This window comes from Lampris incognitus, chromosome 14 (assembly GCF_029633865.1).
Source record: "Lampris incognitus isolate fLamInc1 chromosome 14, fLamInc1.hap2, whole genome shotgun sequence".
Taxonomy (NCBI): domain Eukaryota; kingdom Metazoa; phylum Chordata; class Actinopteri; order Lampriformes; family Lampridae; genus Lampris; species Lampris incognitus.
The window spans coordinates 21,622,004-21,644,249 of record NC_079224.1 but is presented as its reverse complement, the minus strand read 5'-3'; the positions used below and the strand labels follow the sequence as shown (position 1 = coordinate 21,644,249).

The 22,246-nt window shown below is 43.3% G+C and overlaps 2 protein-coding genes across 2 annotated transcripts; one reads left to right on the top strand and one right to left on the bottom strand.

Moving 5' to 3' along the window:
- Positions 1-16,603: 16,603 nt before the first annotated feature.
- Positions 16,604-19,805, top strand: LOC130124238 (type III endosome membrane protein TEMP-like). The gene is made up of 3 exons (XM_056293693.1): positions 16,604-16,728; positions 17,406-17,578; positions 18,616-19,805. The coding sequence occupies exons 2-3, from the start codon at positions 17,425-17,427 to the stop codon at positions 18,996-18,998; spliced, it is 537 nt and encodes a 178-aa protein (XP_056149668.1). The 5' UTR covers positions 16,604-16,728; positions 17,406-17,424; the 3' UTR covers positions 18,999-19,805.
- A 541-nt stretch (positions 19,806-20,346) lies between these two features.
- Positions 20,347-21,066, bottom strand: LOC130124370 (transmembrane protein 125-like). The gene has a single exon (XM_056293827.1). It carries the CDS (start codon positions 21,064-21,066, stop codon positions 20,347-20,349), a length of 720 nt encoding a protein of 239 aa, XP_056149802.1.
- Positions 21,067-22,246: the final 1,180 nt, after the last annotated feature.

Genomic DNA, 22,246 nt, shown 5'->3' with positions numbered 1-22,246 from the left:
TTTTTTTTTACCGTCCTCCACTTCATTAACGATCATCCATTGCTCCAATCTTTCAAGGTACGACTCGAAGTCCTCTTTACCTTCCTTGTATTCAGCAATATTGCCGATGAAATGCGCCATGCTTGTGCTTGGCTAGCTAGTCTTTTCTTGCTAGCTGGCTGTAAGCTAGCTTGTAGCGTCACGTTGCTTCGTCCGCTTTTATTAACTACTGGGATTACCTTCTCACATTAAAGGTATCCCATCCTCGTCGCCACTGCAATATATTCTCTATATTATCTGGATGTATCTTATACTGCTAATATATCCATAACAGTGATTTGAGCCGGAGACCAATTCCCAACGTCTGGTCCTCTTTATTGTAACTCTCCCACTCGCGCGGCAGGCAACATCCGGGGTATATGAGAGCTTAGCTTAACCACCACTAGGTAGCGCTGTTGGTCTACTAATGATTATCATTCAGCTAAGCATTTATTATCAGTATACTACAGTTGCCTTTACCTCAGTCACTGGCTTCCCCTCTCCAGTGACTGCACTCAGTTTCCTGACCATTGTCTCTTTTAGATAGCCCACAGCACGATGTCCAGCCTGACCACAGCGGAATCAGTGAGAGCATGACGCATTTCTTGCACACATTGAGAACAACGGCCTCTGGTTTCAGTCCTCCCTGTCTGGGTGCTTATCTGAGGCTGTCGAGCATCTCGGGCAGTCTCACTGTCTACTTTTGTGGTCAGTTTAGTCAAGTGTTTTGTCAAGGTGGACACTTGCACAGTCAGTTCCATGATAGCAGTCTGATTTGCTTGTATGTCACGGTTAACATCAGTCAGCTTTACCTGGTCAACTAGTCAGTTGTCAGCCTGCTGAGCTGAGCTAACAGTCGCTGATTTGGATTTAGTCACAGCACCAAGGCGTTTAAGTCTGTCTGCCTCCTCACTAGCTGACTTAGTGATTTTCTCCAACAATAAATCATCAGTCACCTGTAAATGTCTGAGGTAAGGTTTAAGATCACTCCTTATGTGACCATTTCTCTCAGTTAAACCTCGGTAAAGCATTTGGAGGAATGTACCCTGTACCGGTCTTTTGTGATAACTGAATTCAGTATCAATTTGTTGTGAGGCTGATAGAACACACTGTTTGAGACCCATTATCCTATACAAAAATCACTGTGGTGTCTCTTTATTCTGCTGTTTAGTATTACTCAACTTGTGAAAGAGTTCTGTGTTACTTTTATCTCTGATGTGAGACCTGAGAAACCGCTTTAACTCATCTACTGTGAGGTCATCTTTATTGGTTAGCATTTCTCTGAAGTTACCTGGCTTGGTTACCTTTATCATGGTTCTGATAATCTCAGACTCACTGATCCCCTCCATAAGACCCTGATCTAATTGTTTGCACATACTGTTGTAAGGAATTTCAGACCCAGAATCAGATAGTTGACCACCATGGATCTTAAACTCCCTACGAGGTAAAAAACTTGCGATGTCAATCAGCCTTACTTCCTGATCAGAAGCACATGAAGATGTGCTGACCCTCAAACCCTTCACAGAGTCTCTAACTGGAACAATAGACTTAGCTGGGATGACTGCTTCTGGAGTTGACTGTGCCTCGTCAACCTCTCCGCTGTTGATCTGTGTCTTGATAGATGCGGGTGAGAATAAGTCATCCTGGTCATCAGCATCTTCGCCTTCCAACGCGGGGGGATCAGTAGGGGTCAGCAGTTCCTTGACCATATCAAGAAGAAACGCCAGGCAAGACACGCCTCTATCTTCCATGTTCTTGAGCTTTTCACTCCTTATGAAGTCGACAATCACATCATACAGTTCGGGTTCCATCAATTTGGATGAGTCTACAGTTGCTTCTTTTCCCATATTACCAATTTCACGTGCCACGGTCTGTAGTTGACTGCAACTCAACTCTGGTAGTTTCTTCTGCAGTTTCCAGATAAGCAGCTGACGACGAGACATTGTGCCTGGGATCCCTGAAGCCGTAGCTCTCTGGATGATACTTTGGAGGGCAGTCTTCCCTGAAGCTCTGGAAACAGGTCACAGTTGCAGTTCTGGCGCCCTCAAACAGCTGGTCGTATCCGGGACGAGCCCCCAAATGTTACCGGCCTCAGATCTAGGGGTGCCTGAGCTAGTAGCTAAAGTTGCTGCACAGTCCTGAAATGGCTGTGGAGCAGTAAGGAACAGACACGGGTTTAGTATGCTATCAACTCAAGCGCCATATTTATTCTGCCCCTGACGTAACCAACACAGCTTGAGTTGGTTGTTTCCCTACTGTACCCGGTATTACAGTGACACCTGCTGTCACCAGAAGATAACAACATTTAAATGAATTGACGTATAGAAAGAAGACTATTTACAAAGGAACTGGCGATTTACATGTTTTAAAATAAGGGGGGGTTGTCAGTTTTTATTTAACTTTCAATAGAGGCTATTTTCCCACCCGCTACACATGCGCGGTTCCACACCTATTCCTGCAGGAAATTTGCTAAAAGTTGTGTACATTTAATTTATGTTATACAGGTTGAATCCAGCTGAAATTGCTTTCCTGACTGATTACTGCACTGTGATGAAGCCTCTGGTGAAGGCTTTAAACATTCTTCAGTCTGAGACCAACACACACTTGGGGTGGCTTCTGCCAGTGATCTTTCAGCTACAAACAAAACTCAGCAGGCAGGAGACATCCTCCAAGATGTATCTGCCACTCATCAGAGCCATTCAGGGTGGTGTCCAAAAGTGCTTTGGTGGCATGATGGAAGACCCTGAACTGATTGTTCCAGCAATCCTTCTGCCCAAGTTCTAGACCACCTGGACTGAGAGGGCTGATATCATAGAAGCAGGTGTGATTTCATTATTTAATATCATACTGTAATCAGTTGTTAATTATTAATCCCAGTTCTGTCAACTTTGTTTCTACTCGACACAATGTCATAAGTGCAATAATATGAGTCTTTCTATACAAGTTGTAGTTATTGTAATTTCTGCATAATGATGCACTCTTGTCACCAGATTAATCAAAGCTTAATTGTCAGAAATATTTATTATGTGTTGTTGTTTGTCACGCAACAGGTCTGGTCTATGTGAGACAACACCTTGACCAGATGGCAGAGGCTGGGGTGGAGCAAGTTGGGTAACATTCGTCAGATGAAGATGATTTCTTCTCCTCAGTGAAGTCCAGGTCACAAGGTACAGGGGAGCTGGATGGGTACCTAGCCTGTGTCTCAAACAATATGGATCTGCTGAACTCATTTCCACATATCAAAAAAAGTTCTCTCAAACTCAACACTGGCCCGCCTGCCTCAGCCACTTGTGAGCGTCTCTTCAGCTGTGCTGGGCTGCTGTTTACTGCAAAGCGATCAAGGATGAACTCTACTAACTTTGAAAACCAACAACTGCTCAAACTTAACAGGAAGTTCAGAGAGTAATGCTCTAAAGATGGACACACAAATAAAGGAACTTTAATTTAGATACACAGTGGAGCAGGGCAATTCTTAAAAAAAGTTTTTTATAGCAGCTGCCATGCAGTTCATTTGACATGTTTGGAGTTTATTTGAAATGTTTTGTTATTCGACAGGAAGAGCACAGTCTGATATCAAATTATGGCACAGTTTTGTCTTAAAAAATCTTGAATGTCACTGATACTTAGATTTTGGTCTTCTTTGGGTCATTTAGGGAAAGTCGCAACACTTGTGACCTTGACCCGTTTTGATTTATAGATTTGCAGTATGACTGTTGTTGGTGTTTGTTGGTGAAGAAAAGAAGGATGGTCTACAGAATCCACAATTTATGCCACCTTCAATGGTTGTATAGTTTGAAAATGTTGAATAGGATGGCCTGAACTGAAATGATACATTATACCTCCCTAAGGGTATTAAATGTTGTGTGTCGACATGTTTTATTTTGTTATTGCAATTTAATTTGTAAAGATTTTCCTTTAAATAAAAACAACTATCTTGAGATTTATATCCCCTTGTCCTTTTTGCACTACACAGGAGAGACCCCCTCCTGTTGTTAAAAAAGTAACTAAGTAACATTTACTTTAAGTAAATGTTAAACAAGCTACTTTTTACTTTTACTTGAGTCAATATTTAGACTGGTAATTGTATTTGTACTTCAACAAAATTTCATCAGAGTAATAGTACTTTTACTTGAGTAGAATATTTTAGTACTCTTTCCACCTCTGCCACTGAATACTGTTTAATTAGAGGTAGGGTAGGCTAAACAACATCACAATTGCTTGTAATGAAATTATATTTTACCTGTTTGAACTATATTTTATATTTCATCTTCAATTGCTGCCAAGTGCATTTTGTGCTTGTTGGGTTGCACATGCATAAATATTAAACACACATGCACGAACGCGCGCGCGCACACATACAGACACACACACACACACACACAGTATAAGTGCTGAATAAGTGGAACACTCGAGATTAAACCTTAATTCCATTAAAACTCCCACATTGACTTGGTCAGCGAGTTTCTACTATGCCAGCTCACATTCTTTTGCTGCTGCTGTTGTATTGTTTTTGTTTTGTTTTGTTTTGGTTTTATATATATATAAAAATAATACTCATATTCTGCATATGCATTCAACCCAGCCACTGAGGATGCACAAGCCAGTGCATTTTTAGTGCCGGTCCCAAACCCAGATAAATGGGGAGGGTTGCATCAGGAAAGGAAATCTGGTGTAAAACATTTGCCAAATCAAATATGTGGATCATAAATCAGATTTCTATACTGGATCGATCAAGGCTCGGGTTACCAATGACTGCCACCGGTACTGTTGGCCAACAGGGTGCCATTGGAAACTATGCTACTGTTGGGCAAAGAAGGAGAAGGAGAAGGAAGGAAGGCAGGTGCCGAGGCAGCAGGAGAGGAGGAAGGGTAGGAGCGTGGAGGTGAGAGTCGGAACTTTAAATATTGGCACTAGGACTGGTAAAAGGAGAGAACTGGCTGATATGATGGAGAGAATGAAGGTAGATATACTGTGTGTGCAAGAGACCAGGTGGAAGGGGAGTAAGGCCATGAGCATTGGAGGTGGGTTCAAACTCTTTTACCATAGTGTTGATGGGAGGAGAAAAAAGGGTAGGGGTAATTCTGAAGGAAGAGTATGTCAACAGTGTGTTGGAGGTGGAGAGCATGTCGGACAGAGTGATGAGTATGAAGCTGGAAATCGAAGGTGTGATGATGAATGTTATAAACGCATATGCCCCGCAAGTTGGGTGTGAGATGGAAGAGAAAGAATTCTGGAGTGAGTTGGATGAAGTGTTGGCGAGTGTACCCTAGGAGGAGAGAGTGGTGAATGGAGAGGACTTCAATGGGCATGTTGGTGAAGGGGACAGAGGTGATGAAGAGGTATTGTGTCAAGGAGATGAATGTGGAGGGACAGATGGTGGTGGATTTTGTGAAAATGATGGGAAAAGCTGTGGTGAATACATATTTCAAAAAGAGGGAGGAACACAGTGACGTATAAGAGTGGAAGAAAATGTACACAGGTGGACTATATCTTATACAGGGGGCGCGATCTGAAAGGGATTGGAGACAGCAAGGTAGTGGCAGGGGAGAACATAGCTAGGAAGTATCAGATGGTGGTCTGTATGATGACTTTGGAGATCAAGAAGAGGAAGAGAGTGAAGGTAAAGCCAAGGAACAAATGGTGGAAATTGAAGAAGGAAGAAAGTTGTGTGGAGTTCGGGGAGGAGTTAAGACAGGCGCTGGATGGTAGTGAAGAGTTGCCACATGGCTGGGTAACCACTGCAGAAATAGTGAGGGAGACAGCTAGGAAGGTACTTGGTGGGTCCGTGGTGGTGTAGCGGTCTAAGCATCAGCTTTGTGTCGATGCAGTTGCCCACTCGTCAGATCCGACTATGGCCGGATAATTGGCAACGCTGTCTTCAGGGGAGGGGGGCAGAGTCGGCTTGTGTTCGTCACGTGAATGCGTCTCTGTGTGTGTCGGAAAAAGCAGTGGTTCGGCCTGGATTCACCTTGTCATGAAAGTGGGGAGGCGTCTCCTTCGAGACTGCCGGCCGGAGAGATGCAGTTGGTGAACACATACAGTACGAGGGTGAGTGTTTGAAATAAAATAGGGATCGACTGGCCACTAAATTGGGAGGAAAAGGGAAAAACCAGAAATAAATTTATAAAAAAAAGAAGGTACTTGGTGTGTCATCTGGACAGAGGAAGGAAGACAAGGAGACTTGCTCGTAGGATGAGGAAGTACGGCAAAGTATACAGAGGGAGAGGTTGGCAAAGAATAAGTAGGATAGTCAGCGATGAAGAAAGTTGACAGGGGTACAATAAGATGTGGCATAAAGCAAAGAGAGGTGGCAAAGGCAAAGGAATATGGTGAGTTAGTTGTGTGAGAGAGGTTAGACACTAAGGAAGAAGAAAAGGACTTGAACTGATTGGACAGACAGAGGGACCAAGCTGGGAAGGATGTGCAGCAGCTTAGGGTGATCAAGGATAGAGATGGAATTGTGCTGACAAGTGAGGAGAGTGTGCTGAGAAGGTGGAAGGAATACTTTGAGGGGCTGATGAATAAGAAAAGGAAAATGAGAGAGAGAGAAGGTTGGATGATGTGGGGATAGTGAATCAGGAAGTGAAGTGGATTAGCAACTATGGGCAACTATGAAGAGGATGAAGAGTGTAAAGGCAGTTGGTCCAGATGACATACCTGAGGAGGCATGGAGGTGTTTAGGAGAGATGACAGTGAAGTTTTTAACTAGATTGCGTAACACAATCTTGGAAAGTGAGAGGATGTCTGAGGAGTGGAGAAGAAGCATACTGGTACTGATTTTCAAGAATAAGGGAGATGTGCATAGCTGTAGTAACCACAGAGGTATAAAGTTGATCAGCCACAGCATGAAGATATGGGAAACAGTAGTGGAAGCTATGTTAATAGGAGAGGTGACGATTAACAAGCAGAAGTATGGTTTCATGCCAGGAAAGAGCACTACAGATACAATGTTTGCTTTGAGAATGTTGATGGAGAAGTTCTCCATCAACATTCTCAAAACAAACATTGGGGAAGTGTAGAGAAGATCAGAAAGAGTTACATTGTGTATTTGTGGATTTAGAGAAAGCATATGACAGGGTAGGTATATTGAGATATGCTTGGTATATTGGGAGAAGGATGCTGAAGATGGGGTAGCCAGGGAAGAGGAAAAGAGGAATGCCAAAGAGGAGGTTTATGGATGTGGTGAGGGAGGACATGCAGGTGGTTGGTGTGACAGAGGAAGATGTAGAGGACAGGAAGAGATGGAAACGGATGATCCACTGTGGCGACCCCTAACGGGAGCAGCCAAAAATAGTAGTAGTAGTAGTAGTAGTAGTAGAATCTGCATATGCATTCATTAGTATTTCTAACTCCAGTAGGGGGAAATAGGACATTTATTTTCTCACTGGTTGCTATGTTGACTTGTGGTATTGGAGCTCCATTGATGATGTTTTTTTATAGTCGTCACGCACACATTTAACTCAGAGTGAACATGCTCATGGTGGCATGGTGGCGCAGTGATTAGCATGGTCACCTCACAGCAAGAAGATCCTGGGTTTGAACCATCCAACCTTGGGGGGGGGGGTTGTCTTCCCGGGTCGTCCTCTGTGTGGAGTTTGCATGTTCACCCCGTGTCTGCGTGGGTTTCCTCTGGGTGCTCAGATTTCCTCCCACAGTCCAAAGACATGTAGGTCAGGTGAATTGGCCATACTAAATTTGTGTGTGAATGTGTTTGCCCTGTGATGGACTGGTGGCCTGTCCAGGGTGTCACCCCACCTGCCACGCAATGACTGCTGGGATAGGCTCCAGTATCCCGCGACCCCAATTGGGATAAGCGGCTTGGATAATGGATGGATGGATGGATGGATGGATGAACATGCTCAAGACTTAGTTGAGCTAACTCAGATCAGATGTTCTGAAATCGAAAACTCTGGGTTTTACAGCTCTAAGTTAGTCAACCCAAAGTTTAGGTTTAAACTCAGAGTTTGTAAAACGTTCTTTCTGAAACAGGCCGCTGATGAGTAGACTGACGTTGGGCTCAGGTTGTTGTGCTGTGGGGTGCAACCTGACCACAGGGACAAATGCCATTTCAAAAATGAAAAAATGTTTCAGTATTCTAAAGAGAGAAGACAGCAGCATGGATCACCCCTATGTGAAGAAAGGCTTAGCAGCCAGGCAAGAATTCAAGGGTCTGTAGCACCCACTTCGCTCCAGGTAACAAACTCATGATAAGCGATAACTAATAGCTAACACTATATAAATTATACACATTAATGTTGGATCAATACTAGTAATTCATACACTTTAGCTATGTCTTGAACTAACGTTACCAGTTTCTAATGACTTGACCGTGTTACATCGCCTGATCATTTTCTGTTGTGGTAACAATGTTTTTTACTTTAGCGCATGCTATACAAATAAATAACCTACAGTACTTGCATTGCACCAGTTGGCTACACATGTTGCATACAGTGGCTACCGCCGCTGTGTGTCTTTCAGCACCACGTAGGCGTGGGGGGGGGGGGGGCAAGGAGTGAGAGGGAAGCAGTTTATTTCAGTAACTAGTGCAGTGCCTGTTTGGGTGTAATTCCCCCTCTAACCACAACGTGGTTTCTAATGGCAAAGTGGCGCTGTTCGTCCGGTCACCAAGGGACAGACTTTTTAGTTAAATGATGAAAGTACACTTAACTGCTGAGAGAAAATATGTTCAAAGACTATTTTACTACTCTACCTTTGTGGAACAAATGCAATAAATAATTTTATGTTTTACAAAGGCAAGAAGGAAAATCAAATCATTCCCAGAGACTGGGCCGTGACACAGGTGGGTCGCAGATTTTATTTCAAGTCTCCTGTGATGGGTTGCCAAATAAAATCTACAGAATTTCTTCTATAGTCTTTTTTTATGTGTAAAGTGTGTGTGTGTGTGTGGGGGGGGGGGCACTTCTAGTATGGTCACCCTAGGGCCACCACACTGTGTTAATCCAGGCCTGATGACTGTTTAGCCCCTATGGGATAGTGTATTAATAGTTTGCTTTTTGCTTGTTTGCTTATTGCATCTGTTTTGTGACCAGGGCAGGCGAGAGGAGAAGCGAACAGGAGGAGAGAGCAGAGAAGAAGACGGGTGCGACAGACAGATGAGACACCAAAATAGCTACTGTGTTGTTCACATTGTATACTGCAGATTGCACCACCTGTGTGCCCAACCAGTTTCTTTTAAAATACTCTGATGATTCCACCTTACTACCTCTGCTGACTGACAGCGATGAGCCCAGATTGTACCAATGTAATGTTTACTGGCTAACTGAATGGTGTGATAAAAATGCTTTTATTATAAGCAGCAATAAGACAGAGGACATTTTTGGCCTTCCTCCTGATTGCCAGCTCCCTCCAGTGACAATTCACAATGTAGAAATTAAACAAGTCTCTTCATACAATTAATTACCTGGGTGTTACGATAGATGTCACCCTATCATGGAATTCTCATATAGAATTTATTTGCGGTGGTCTCTTCCGTTGCCTACCAACACGACGATCGCCGGTTCGAATCCCCGTATTACGTCTGGCTTGGTTGGGTGTCCCTACAGACACAATTGGCCGTGTCTGCGGGTGGGAAGCTCGTCTGGGTATGTGTCCTGGTCACTGCACTAGTGCCTCCACTGGTCGGTCGGGGCGCCTGTTCAGGGGAACTGGGGAGAATAGTGTGGGGCTCTCACACGCTACATCCCCCTAGTGAAACTCCTCACTGTCAGGTGAAAAGAAGCAGCTGGTGACTCCGCATGTATCGGAGGAGATGTTTACTAGTGTGCAGCCCTCCTCGGATTGGCAGAGGGGGTGGAGCAGCTACCAGGACGGCTCGGAAGAGTGGGGTAATTGGCCATGTAAAACTGGGGAGGAAAAAAAGGGGGAAAATCCCCCCAAAAAAGAGAAAGAATTTATTAGTAAGAAGATGCAGCAGTGCATTTACTTTCTTCGTAGACTCAGATCATTTGGAGCCCGTGGCCACATGATTTTTCTTTTTTAAATCAGTTATTCAGTGTCATGCTGCATTGCAATACGCCCTGGCTCAGCAGCCTATCCTTGAAACTTAAAACTAAACTATACAACCAAATCTAAATCTGTGGGAAGCTTATTGGTCAACCTGTAGCACACTCCTTTCAAGTAACTCACAACTAGAGCATGTTCAGACATGCTGACAGCATCTCTTCTGACTCCTTGCTTGTTTTAAACTGAGAATGCCAACTTCTGCCCTCTGATAGGCCGTTTAGAATCTCTCATTTTAAACACAACAGGCTGCAGAATTCTTTTACACATCTGTCTCTCCTGTTGCTAAACTAAATTGAGATCTGAATCCAGAGGATATAACGTGATATGTATGTTTGTCATCACTGTTTGATGTGTTGTGCGTCTATGGCAAGTGCCACATGCGTAACTGTATGTTTAATGTTAATCTTTTGAACGGAACTGCGTAAGGATGCAAAATGAATTATAGTGCAAATTGACCAAGTTGTATCGTAACGTAGCGTACTAGAAAGGGGAAGAAGAGGGGCGTATCGGATAGACATATGAGACAATTTGTCACAGTTCAAAAGGAGCCCTTGTCACACAATAAAAGCAGAAGTTGCCAGACTAAGGTTGGTCATTTTTGAAAATTGAACAAATCATTTGGAACATACAATTGAGTTTATCATATGATTACTTCATTAACATCAAGGTTCTTATTTTTTCTTAGGGTTTTACTCCTGCTGCTGAAAATAAAAATCATGATGAAGTTGCATGAGAACTCAGATTGTGCTCATTTGGTTAATTTTGATTTCATGTTGTGTTAGCCAGTCTACACACCTGACCAGAACCTTTCGGTAGAGCACAGTGTCTCACATCTTGTATTCATTTTACTCTGAAATAACTTGAAAATGGTGCAATTACTGGGTGAAAATCGAAATATTTCTGGGCTGGGCTAAACCCCCAAATGTTTAACAATGCGTCTGGTTGGCAGCATATCAAAAGAACAAAACCAGTATTAGAAAGTGATGGATGTGTGTTGATAGCATTAAACAATCTGGTAGGCGCAATCGGTACCTTGCAATATATTAATCCTAGATATTTTCAACCTACACTTGCAGGGGTCCAGCTCTACCAAGATCTACCAAGATCTAATTGAATCCCCTACTATTTCGTGCATTGCTACAATCTACGTCTTGCACACTTTGCATTTGAAATTACTATGAAATATCTGATACATATTTGTGGCCTTTTCTAGCTAATTTATAATGTGAATCTGCTTCAACCGGTGTCTCTTTTAGTGATCTACCTGTTGCACACATACTAATTGCACTTGACATACACTCTTGGCTATGATATAATTTATATTAAGTGCTCGAAGATGCTTGAAGAAGACACCTATATATCTGCTAACCGCTGACTCTCCTTAAAGTTGATTTGGATAAGAGCATCCGCTTAATTGAGAAAATGTAAAATACATTTTGAAAAAGTACCAGCAAAAAAGTATGGGTAGCAACTTTGACTTTTCCTCTTGTGCCCCATGTATTTAATTAATTTAGCATATTAGTCCTTTGGGTCTAGTTTCTGCCACCCCTATCAATTGCTTCTGTCAGTATACCACCTTGGCATGTTTTGCTCATGTCTTCTAACTCTTAAACCAACTAGTGTAAATTTAGCACTCCACAGTTGAGCATCAATCACCGCAGCTGTGTAAATTTGACATTTTTGCAGGCATTGAAAGCTATGAAACAGGTTCACTTATCTAAAAAGAAATTAATAAAAAATTGATGTGTTCCATAAGGAGTCATACCTTAGTGCTGAGGATGGAAAAAATGAATTGTACATTTAAATGCTATTTCACAGCCTCCTGGGGGATCACAAGGCATTCCCAGGCCAGCCGGATACACTACAATCATTGTTGCTTCACAGCAAGAAAGTCCTAGGTTCAAAGCCCAGGTTGTCCCAGATCCTTTCTGTGTGGAGTTTGCATGTTCTCTCCGTGTTTGTGTGGGTTTCCTCCCATCATCAAAAAGACATGCGGGTCAGGGTTAATACTCCTGTCCGTGCTCCTGATCAAGGCAATGGAAAGAAGAACTGGAGTTGGTCCCTGGGCGCTGCAGCTGCCCACTGCTCCAATACAATAGGATGGGTTACATGCAGAAGACAAATTCATTGTAACCTGTATAATGACAAAATAAAGTGGCTTTTTCTCTCTTTCTCTATGCGGGAGAGTAACGTGTTCTGAAGTAGTAAAACTCTTTTACAAGTCCAACTTCTTGACTGACACATTGATAATGATTTTTTTGGTCCCACTTTACATATTACTTTACATCAAGGGACTCCTGCATGCAGTGGGATGTGTGTCTCTGAACCTTACAAACAGGATATACAGCATTTAATAAAAAATGTTGTGATGTGCTTGGCTGGGACTTCTCCTTGTGAAAGACTGAAAGCTTTCCCAGGGAGGCTGACCTGAGAAAGCAAAAATCATCTTGGCTCCGCTCTGTGTACATTTGTTTTTGTATACATCTATGACATAGCTTTACATGTCCTGTGCCACTGAAACAAAAGACATATAAATGGCAATAGCATGCTATGGCAAAAATTGTATCACAAAGTCCATGAGGAGTAAAGTTAAAGTAGTGTGATGTTTGATGGCTGTGATAACACTGGATCTCCCTAAAGCCAAATAAACAGACTCGCTTTCTGCAGTGTTGGACTGTGTGTATGTGTTTTAATGCAGTGGCCTTTGGCCTATGTGTTAACAGTGCCACTAACTGGTTTCGGGGGCATAATTGCAACATCTATCAATCAGCCCATTCATTATCCATATATTCGCTTAATCCAAATCGGGTTCACAGGAGGCTGGAGTCTATCCCTGCATGTATTTGGCAGATGGCAGATAGAGGCAGCCTGGACAGGTCACTGGGCCACCGCAGGGCCTGCACACTCAGTCACTCATACACCATTTAAACCTATTGGCAACTTAGAGACTATATTTCACCTAACATGCATGTCTTTGAAATGAGGGAGGAAACTGGAGTACACAAACACTCACACAAACACTGGGAGACTATGCAAACTCCACATAGAAGGACTGGAATTGAACCCAGGACCCTCTTGTTGTGAGGTGCCCCCTTGCTACAAGTAATGACAACAAGTGAACTGAGGGATATTCTTTGTTTCCTGTCTTGAAGTGTTCCAGTTAAATCTATTAACAATTATGGGTGTCCCGGTGGTATGGCAGTCTGTTCTGTTGCCTACCAACATGGAGATCGCCGGTTCAAATCCCCATGTTACCTCCAGCTTGGTCGGGCGTCCCTACAGACACAACTGGCCGTGTCTGCAGGTGGGAAGCCAGATGTGTGTATGTGTCCTGGTCGCTGCACTAGCGCCTCCTCTGGTCAGTCGGGGCACCTGTTTGGGGGGAGGGGGAACTGGGGGTAATAGTGTGATCCTCCCATGTGCTACGTCTCCCTGGCGAAACTCCTCACTGTCAGGTGAAAAGAAGCAGCTGGCAACTCCACATGTATCAGAGGGGGCATGTGGTACTCTGCAGCCCTCCCCGGATCGACAGAGGGGGTGAAGCAGCGACCGGGATGACTCGGAAAATAGGGTAAGTGGCTGAATACAACTGGGAAGAAAAATAATAATAATAATAATAATAATAATACCGAATACTACTACTAGTACTACTACTACTACTACTACTACTACTAATACCGAAGAATACGAATGGTAACAAAATCCGAACTCAATGCATCCAACCAAATGAAAGCCATTAACACCCTGGCTACACCAGTCGTAACTTACAGCTTCAACATCGTCGACTGAAAACTAGAAGAGATCAGGAAACTAGACAGGAAAACAAGAAAAATACTCACCTTAGAGAGGATGCACCACCCAAAATCAGATGTGGGTAGATTGTACCTCCCCAGAAACGAGGGTGGCAGGGGTCTAATTCAAATGGAAACTGCCTACAAAACAATGACAATAGGCCTAGATACTTACAACACCAAAAATGACCCCCTTCTCATGATTGCAAGAGAGCATGAAAAACAAAACAAAAAGTACTCAATAGCTAACCAAGCCGCAATGTTCAGAAGAGAGCTCCACCTCCCTGAAACACCGCAACCTGAAAATGAAGCTCCAACCATCCACACCCGAAAAGTCAAACAAAAAGCAGTGTCATACCCAAGAACAAATGAAACAAAAATGGGAAGAGAAATAAATGCATGGGCAATACCCAAAAAGAGTAGGTGAGAAAGATGTAGACCAACATATGACCAACCAATGGCTCAAAACAGCTGGGCTGAATTCTGAAAGAGAGGGCTTTATCATCGCTGCCCAAGACCAGGCCATCAAGACCAGTTACTACTGGAGCAGAATCCTTAAAGATGGCACAGGCCCAGCGTGCAGGATATGTGGTCAATTCTAGGAAACCATTGACCATATCGTGGCAGGGTGCCCTGAGCTGGCCAAAACTGAATACCTACAAAGACACAACAAGGCCGCCACATACCTGCACTGGAACAGCTGCAAAGAATTCAACATCAACACAAAAGAAAAATGGTACGAGCACAAGCCCCAAACAGTAACAGAAAAAGACGACATCACAATCTTATGGGACATGCCAATACAGACAGATAGTGAGATAAAGGCCAACAGACCAGACATCATCATCAAGAACAAAAAAGAAAAAAGCTGCCTACTCATCGACATGTCCATCCCGACTGAAAGGAACATCTCAGTAAAAGTAACTGAAAAACTGCTGAAATATAAAGACCTTGAAATCGAGTTGAATGAATGTGGGGAATGAAAACCACAACGATACCAGTAGTGATAGGAGCCCTGCACTGGCGTAACATATTTATTATGGGCCCTGGTGCAAGCAACCCTCATAGACCCCCCCCCCCCCGTCTCTCTCTCACTCGCTCACACACACACACCACCACCACCATAGGTGGGTTTAGTAAGTAATTTTAGTAATTTATTTGTATAGCACCTTTCACAGATACACAATCACAAAGTGCTTCACAGCATAAAATATAACAAATAAAATAGAAATATCAAAGTAACAGACAAAGTTTACACAGATTAGTTATTGTAAAGGTCAGTACGTCAAAGATTGGCTACACTTCAGAACCACGGAGAGCGGACGCACCACGGACAGAGTTCGGAAACCTAAACAACGGAAATCAAATCAGTCGACGAGGCAATGAAACAAGTCAACAAAGCAGCTAGGCTGTAATGTAATATAACTAATAGCCTTGTCATTCGACAGTAACAGGGGAGCACACATCAGACTCCAAACCTGGTAGATTGCGTGGTTTGGCACGCACGCAGCACACATTGCAGCTTTCCTTTTTTCCTTGCTCTCCTTCCTCTTTTTACATCCACTTATATGTGTGTAACTCATTCTTGCTTGCTTGATTTTATTTTTCTAACGTTACTTAGGTAGGCTAGATAGGTAAATGATATTGCGCACGCTAAACAAGCTATCATCACATGCTCAAAACAGACACGTAACATTGGACTAGGACAATGCATGCAGAAATATTGACGGGCCCCCCCTAGCGACGGGCCCTGGTGCCACTGCACCACCTATATTTACGCCAGTGGAGCCCTGGGACTTGTAAAAAAAAGGGATGGAGAAATACACCCAACAGATCCTGGGTAACATCAGAATACAAGAACTACAGAAGATCGCACTACTTGGAACATCTCATATCATAAGAAGGGCACTATCCATCAAATAGACTTCTACCTCATTCTAACCCTAGGCCCAAGGAATGGGCCCGGTTATTATGTTGTATTATGGCATGAAGTTAAAGGAAATTTGTATAATAATAATAGTAATAATAATAATTAACTCCCTTCACGGCATTACTACGGACCTAACTGACAGGTGGACAGCAAAGTGCTATTCCTTTGAAATTAACAATCGCTATCATTATAACTACCTCGCCTCCCTGGCGAAACTCCTCACTGACAGGTGAAAAAAAGCGGCTGGTGACTCCACATGTATCGGAGGAGGCATGTGGTAGTCTGCAGCCCTCCCCAGATCGACAGAGGGGATGGAGCAGTGGCGGCTCGGAAGAGTGGGGTAATTGGCCGGATACAATTGGAGAGAAAAAGGGGGAACCCCCCCCAAAAAACACTATTAACAATTGATCAGTGGACATTAGCTAGTTTATTCTAAAAGCTTCAGAGATAGCACACATTTTTATGATAAGTACGACTTAATAGTTATAATCAGAGATTTTATAAATCTGCTCACATATGATGATTATTACTATTTTTATTTGTATCACTGTTGTCTATCATTATTAAGATTATATTTTATCACTATTAGTAGTAGTAATAGTAGTAGTAGTAGTAGTAGCTGTAGAACCATTGGTAGTATCATGGGCAAAATGTTCTCACTGTCATTTTGGCAAAATGCCCAATGTCCTGAACATTACAGTGTTAATTATCACACATGAATAAAAAAGTTGACAGCAGCGAGACAGCAGGAATGAATGACTAATCGGGTAAAGTTAGTCATTAACCTTTCTTTCTTAAGTGCACAAACTTAAGGATGATGTTATGACCATTATGACATGTCCTTCAACCTTTGCCCAGCAAGTCTCTGAGTTTTGTGAAAGAGCTGAACGAGAGAACGAAAAACACCTGTTAAAACACATGGGAAGTGGATATACACCTACGTTTTCCACAATCTGCATCTAACGGGTAAGTCAGCTAAAAGCATCGTCAGTGTAGATATTGTAGATATGGTAAGGGTTTAAATCGAGCAGATGAGTGTGTAGTAAAGTAGTGGACCTGCTGCTGTGATGACTCGCTGCTCACTTGCCCCCATCACAAGACTTTTGAGTTACATGTATTTTTCTCCTTTAGTATTAAATATCTTCAGTCAAAAAATAGATAGCATGGATTATATATATAGTATTACAGCACTACAGTACTGAATGTATAACTTGCTGCTGGATTTGGGCTTTAGATCTTAGAAAGTTAATTGGTAAACAGATCTGAGCTACATTGTGGGAGATGTAATTCTACACATGTGACAGCTGCTCAAACGAGAGAAAATGTATTTGTGACAACGACGCACAAATGACTTTTCCCCCCCAATTAAAATGACCACATCGATGTCTCATCATAATCCTAAATCATTTAGTTGGTTACTGATTGAAAGTTAAGTGCCTCTCTGATGATGATTAAAATGACTCTCATCAAAAATAATTCACGTAAACCTCATTCACTCTCTCTTTATACAGTTCTTCATCAGTTATTCTATTGCTCTCTCTCTCTCTCTCTCTCTCTCTCTCTCTCTCTCTCTCTCTCTCTCTCTCTCTCTCTCTCTTTATATGCTCTCTCTTTTTATGCACATACACTTTTATGTCTTTCAGAAGAATACAGGAGAAAGATATGGGTTGCTCCGGTTGGGGTGCGATCGCAATGTTTTTCCTCAGTCGAGCCTTGCTCACACAGGCACATCCTGCCCTGCAGTCCTCACTGAGAGCATACAGAGGCTCTCAGAGACATCTTCTGGTGGATCCTTCAGGCAGAAATACTACTGAAGGTACGTAAATAAAGGTGCACTCTGATAAGTAATCCACTAGTACCCCCCATCTACAGCCAGATTTATTTATGTTTTCTTGATCACAGATAGATAGATAGATACTAGATAGATAGATACTAGATAGATAGAAAGCAACTTGTTCGTAGAGAGAAAATGAAGCTATTCACTACCCCCCCCCCCGGATTGGTCTTAGTAACAGATTCATCCCAAAACTCACTGTTCAATTTTACTTGTTAATAAACTCAAATGGTGAACCTGAGTGAAGCCTCCAAATGACAGATGGTGAGCGGGCAAAGTGGATTGTTGAATAGAACAACTGATGAAGAACTATATAAAGAGAGAGTATATAAAGAGAGAGCGAGAGAGAACAATAGAATAACTGATGAAAAACTGAGTGTAAAGTGTGTATAGAGAGAGAGAGCAATAGAATAACTGATGAACTGTATAAAGAGTGTGTAGAGAGAGAGAGAGAGAGCGAGAGAGAGAGAGCGCAAGCGCAACAGTCTATTGTCCTCGAGGAGGACATTCTCTCATTTACATGTGACTGTTTACACAGTATACAGCAGAGGAAGACTGTACATGCAGAACTGCACAGCTCAAAAATACATAACACAACCAAATAACATATGGCACATAACTGACATTATGGGATGATCAATACAGTCATTAGTCATAAGTGTAGTCCATGGGAAGAGGTTGTTCAAAGCCCCTATAACAGAAGGAACAAAATGGGACCCTTTCATAGCCATCAGCCCTTTATCTGCAGCAAGACAGAAATATTAAGTGTGAGCTGAGTGAATGATATGGCTCGTTTTAAATGCCTAACATGCCAAAGTTGTGGTCATGAGATGTGGTGAAGGGGAATCATTTGAAATGACCTGTTGTCGGCTTTGCTTTACTTTTAGTTGAATATGTATGTTGATGAAGGCAAGACAAACCATGCCTGAGCCACGTCAGACATTTGATTACAATGTACAGACTTTTTGCTTAATAATTTTACTTACTCAATCGTATCAATTCCCAACCCAATCAAATAGAATCAGCAGCTCCAAGGGATCTAGAGGGGAACTCAGCCTCCCAGACGTGGTACTACCTCGGCATAGGCCTGGCCACAGTCGTCACTATCTCCCTCATCCTTGTGGTGGCCGTCAACAGCCGCCGACTCCATCGTTTTCTGGCCAGCTACCGACACTCGCTGCTCCAGGAGGCAGATGGAATCAGCCAGTATGGCCATGAGGATGTGTCCTTCCCCCAGGGAGTGGGTGGAACTCAGGGTGGGATGGACGAAGATGACGACGGGTTCATCGAGGATAACTACATCCAGACCAGCGAGAGAGAGAGAGCAGAGAGAGACAAAGAGAAGGAGGACGAGGAGGGGACAGAGGACAGTGACGATGATCTTCAATTCACCATAGGGTGATGACGTGATACGAGATCCCCTCACAACTGACAGTCGACAACTTGCTGAGACAGCTTTACACATTCTAATGGTGTCAAAAAACAAAACAAAAAAAAACAGTTGTGATTCAAAGTTGAAAAAGTACGGTTGTTGAAATGTTTGCTGAGTTGTGAGTGAAGCTGGTAAAATTGAGGTTTGTTCAATCACAAAATCTTTCAGTAATCCACTAGAGATGACAATGATTCCTTAATGAAGTGTGTACAAGAAGAAGTTACTACCTCTATTCATTTGAGACCGTCTTATAGGCTCTTCTGCAAAATATTTTTTTCTTGGGCAGACCATTTGTTTGTTTGTTTTTTCGATTAAGCTCATTGTGTGATGATTTGAACTGCCTGTGTAAATTACCACTTTGACAACATCATAAAAAGATCATTAGTAAACAGCTCTGAACTACATTATGGGAAACGTAATCTTTTACCCAATATGCATAATTTTATTCCAACACTCTCTTGAATAAACTTGTGCACACTCCAATTAAGCATATCCTCACCTAAATATGGTAATTATGCTTAGAAACATTAAAAGTACTTAAGTCAGTGGTACGGACTTATGGCATTTAGAAAACATACACAGACAAAAGAAAACAATGCTGAGTGGAAAACCATAGTAAGACAAGTCAAGGACATCTCATTTCCATAAGCAGAAACAGAAACAGCAAAGTTGACCCAGCATTGAGGTGACTGAGACAGGAGTGATCTCTGAGGGTTCTCTTACAGGAAGTCATGTAAGATGTCATAAACATTTTAACGATGCCATAAAAATTCTTAAGTCAGAAGGCTTGACGCAGGGTAACTCTGCTCTTATTTCTGTGCTCTTCTCTTCCTGTTGTAAACGCCACCCTCATTCTGTCTTTATTTCTACCTCTGAAAGGCGACTGTCTATGCCCTCTCGAACAGGCCCGAGCTCCCGACTTTTCTCTCATCAGGGTCCAAAATGGTGGAATGAACACCCGACTTCCATCAGTACTGCAGACTTATGCTTATCTCGTTCAAAAAAGTCCTAAAAAAAGTTCCGTTGATGTTGTCCGGTTATCTTGATATTAGATCACTATTGGTGAGCAACCCATTGTGCACTTGTACTAACTGCACTTGACATTACATGAACTCTTGTCTCTATCATTATTTATCAGTGTTGGAAAATACCTGTTGGCTGACACACGAATATATATCTTCTAACTCGTGACTCTCGTGAGTCACTTTGGATGAAAGGGTCTGCTAAATGAGAGAATGTAAAATGTCATTTCATCTCATCTCTCCTTTTATAGATTCTTCTTTCCTTTCTATATGCCGTTTTCGCCCTCTATATCCATTCAGATGAGGCTGGTCCTGCTGGAGGAGTTCGCTCCCCCAGCCTGCCTCATCTGTGCTGCTGAGACAGTGAACACCCTGACGGCTCTGTGCCCTGCTCTCCCAACCCTCCTCCTTCTCCCCCTCACCATCCCCCTTCTTGTCTCTTCCCTCCTGTTCTGAAGGTAGACCAACCCAGTGTAGCCTGCCACAGCCAAAGCTACACCTGCCCCGGCAGCCATCAGCACGAAGCTAAAAAGCAGCATGTCCCCATTGTCCTGGCCTGGGCTATCCTGGCCACCAACCATGGCTGTGTAGAGCAGCAACGCCCCACACAACAGCAGTGCTATGGCCACTGCTAGGATCAGCACCAGGTCGACCCGCCCGCCACTCTTCAGCTGGTTGATCCTGCGCCAGCTGCGTATGCAGTTCATGTCCTGGACAGCAGAGCTGAGGAGTTGCTTGAGCAGGACAGCCAGGGCCAGCAGACAGAGTGCGGTGCCCACCATGAGGCGCCACTCCCCGGACAGGCTGGTGGTGGTGGAAAGGAGGCCCACGCCGCCCAGCCCTAGTCCAAGGATCATTGCTACGGAGGCGCAGTAGCACAGGAGGGAGCGACGTGGCTCTTGTGACCACCACAGCTCCACCTGCTCTTCCAGCACATGCTGTTGGATCAGTGTAGGGTCCTGGTGTAGGCTTGGGGGTCGACGGATGGCGTACTGGGGTTGGTAGAAGTTTGGCATCTCGGCTGATTTGTTGGTCTGAGTGTGCTCCTCCTCCTTGAGCCATACAGTTTAGCCTGGCCAGAAACAGCCTGACACCTTGCAGCTATGAAAAGGGACCAATATTGGTAAGATTCAAACTATGCAATACAAATGTACTTTTCAGTGCAAAGAGAACATCAATCAGTGACATTTGTTGACAATATTCAGAAATTCAGGTTAACTTCGGTGAATAGGGATTACTCACTTAATGATGGACAAGTGTCAACTGCCTCTGTCCATGTTCAAAGCATTATGATAGAAAGACAGTCTTTGCATCTTCCAGTTAAATTCCCAAGCTGTTTGGTGTGAGGGTATCAGCTGAGCAGTTGCTGCTGAGTGTTTAAGTAGCTGCTTGGATGAAAAAAATTGTAGATGAGTCTTCTGAGGAGAATTTCTTCTGCAAAGGAAAATCCTTCTGGCTGCTTTCAGGGATGAACTTGTTCTCAGCATAGATGGTTGCTGTGTCCTTGCGTCACTTAAATGGTCTTTAACCCTTTAACACCCCCACCCCCCGCTCACACTTTAATTTCAACCTGATGTGTGATGTAACTTTGCACAAGCCAGCTGGATAGAAAGAGTAAAAAACTACTGAGTGAGCATCCCACCGTGAAACACTGGTCACAAGTAACCATGACCAGTGATGTTGGTAATGTAGACAGATTGGCAGGAAGTTGCCTACTTTGCCCACCCACAAGGAGATGCTAAGTCGGCTCACAGAGCTTGATGACACAATGTTTCCATCAACAGACTAACTGTCTGTTCTCTTGTCAAAGCTGCCTTGGCGAGGGCTCCTTTCCTGGCAATCCCTACTCTCTCAGCATTCAGTAACACAATGACAGTCAGGGTATCGAACCCCCTAACCATACACACACACAAATGTCTCATCGCACAGGAGCAGCATCTTGTCTGTTTAAGTAGGAGGGAGGAGACCGGTCAGAAAAGTGGCATTGGATAATGGATTGGTAGATGATTAGTGGTATTGTCCCGTGCCCAGCGGTGGGAAGCCATACTCCCAGACAGACAATGCAGAGACCTGTGTACACAATTGATTGTGCTGCAGAGGACTGGTGGTGGTGGTGATGGTGTGTGAGCGAGTGGTGTAGGCGATACGGCCTTGCTGTTGCAAAAGCAACTATGATGTCACTGGCCTGAGATAATG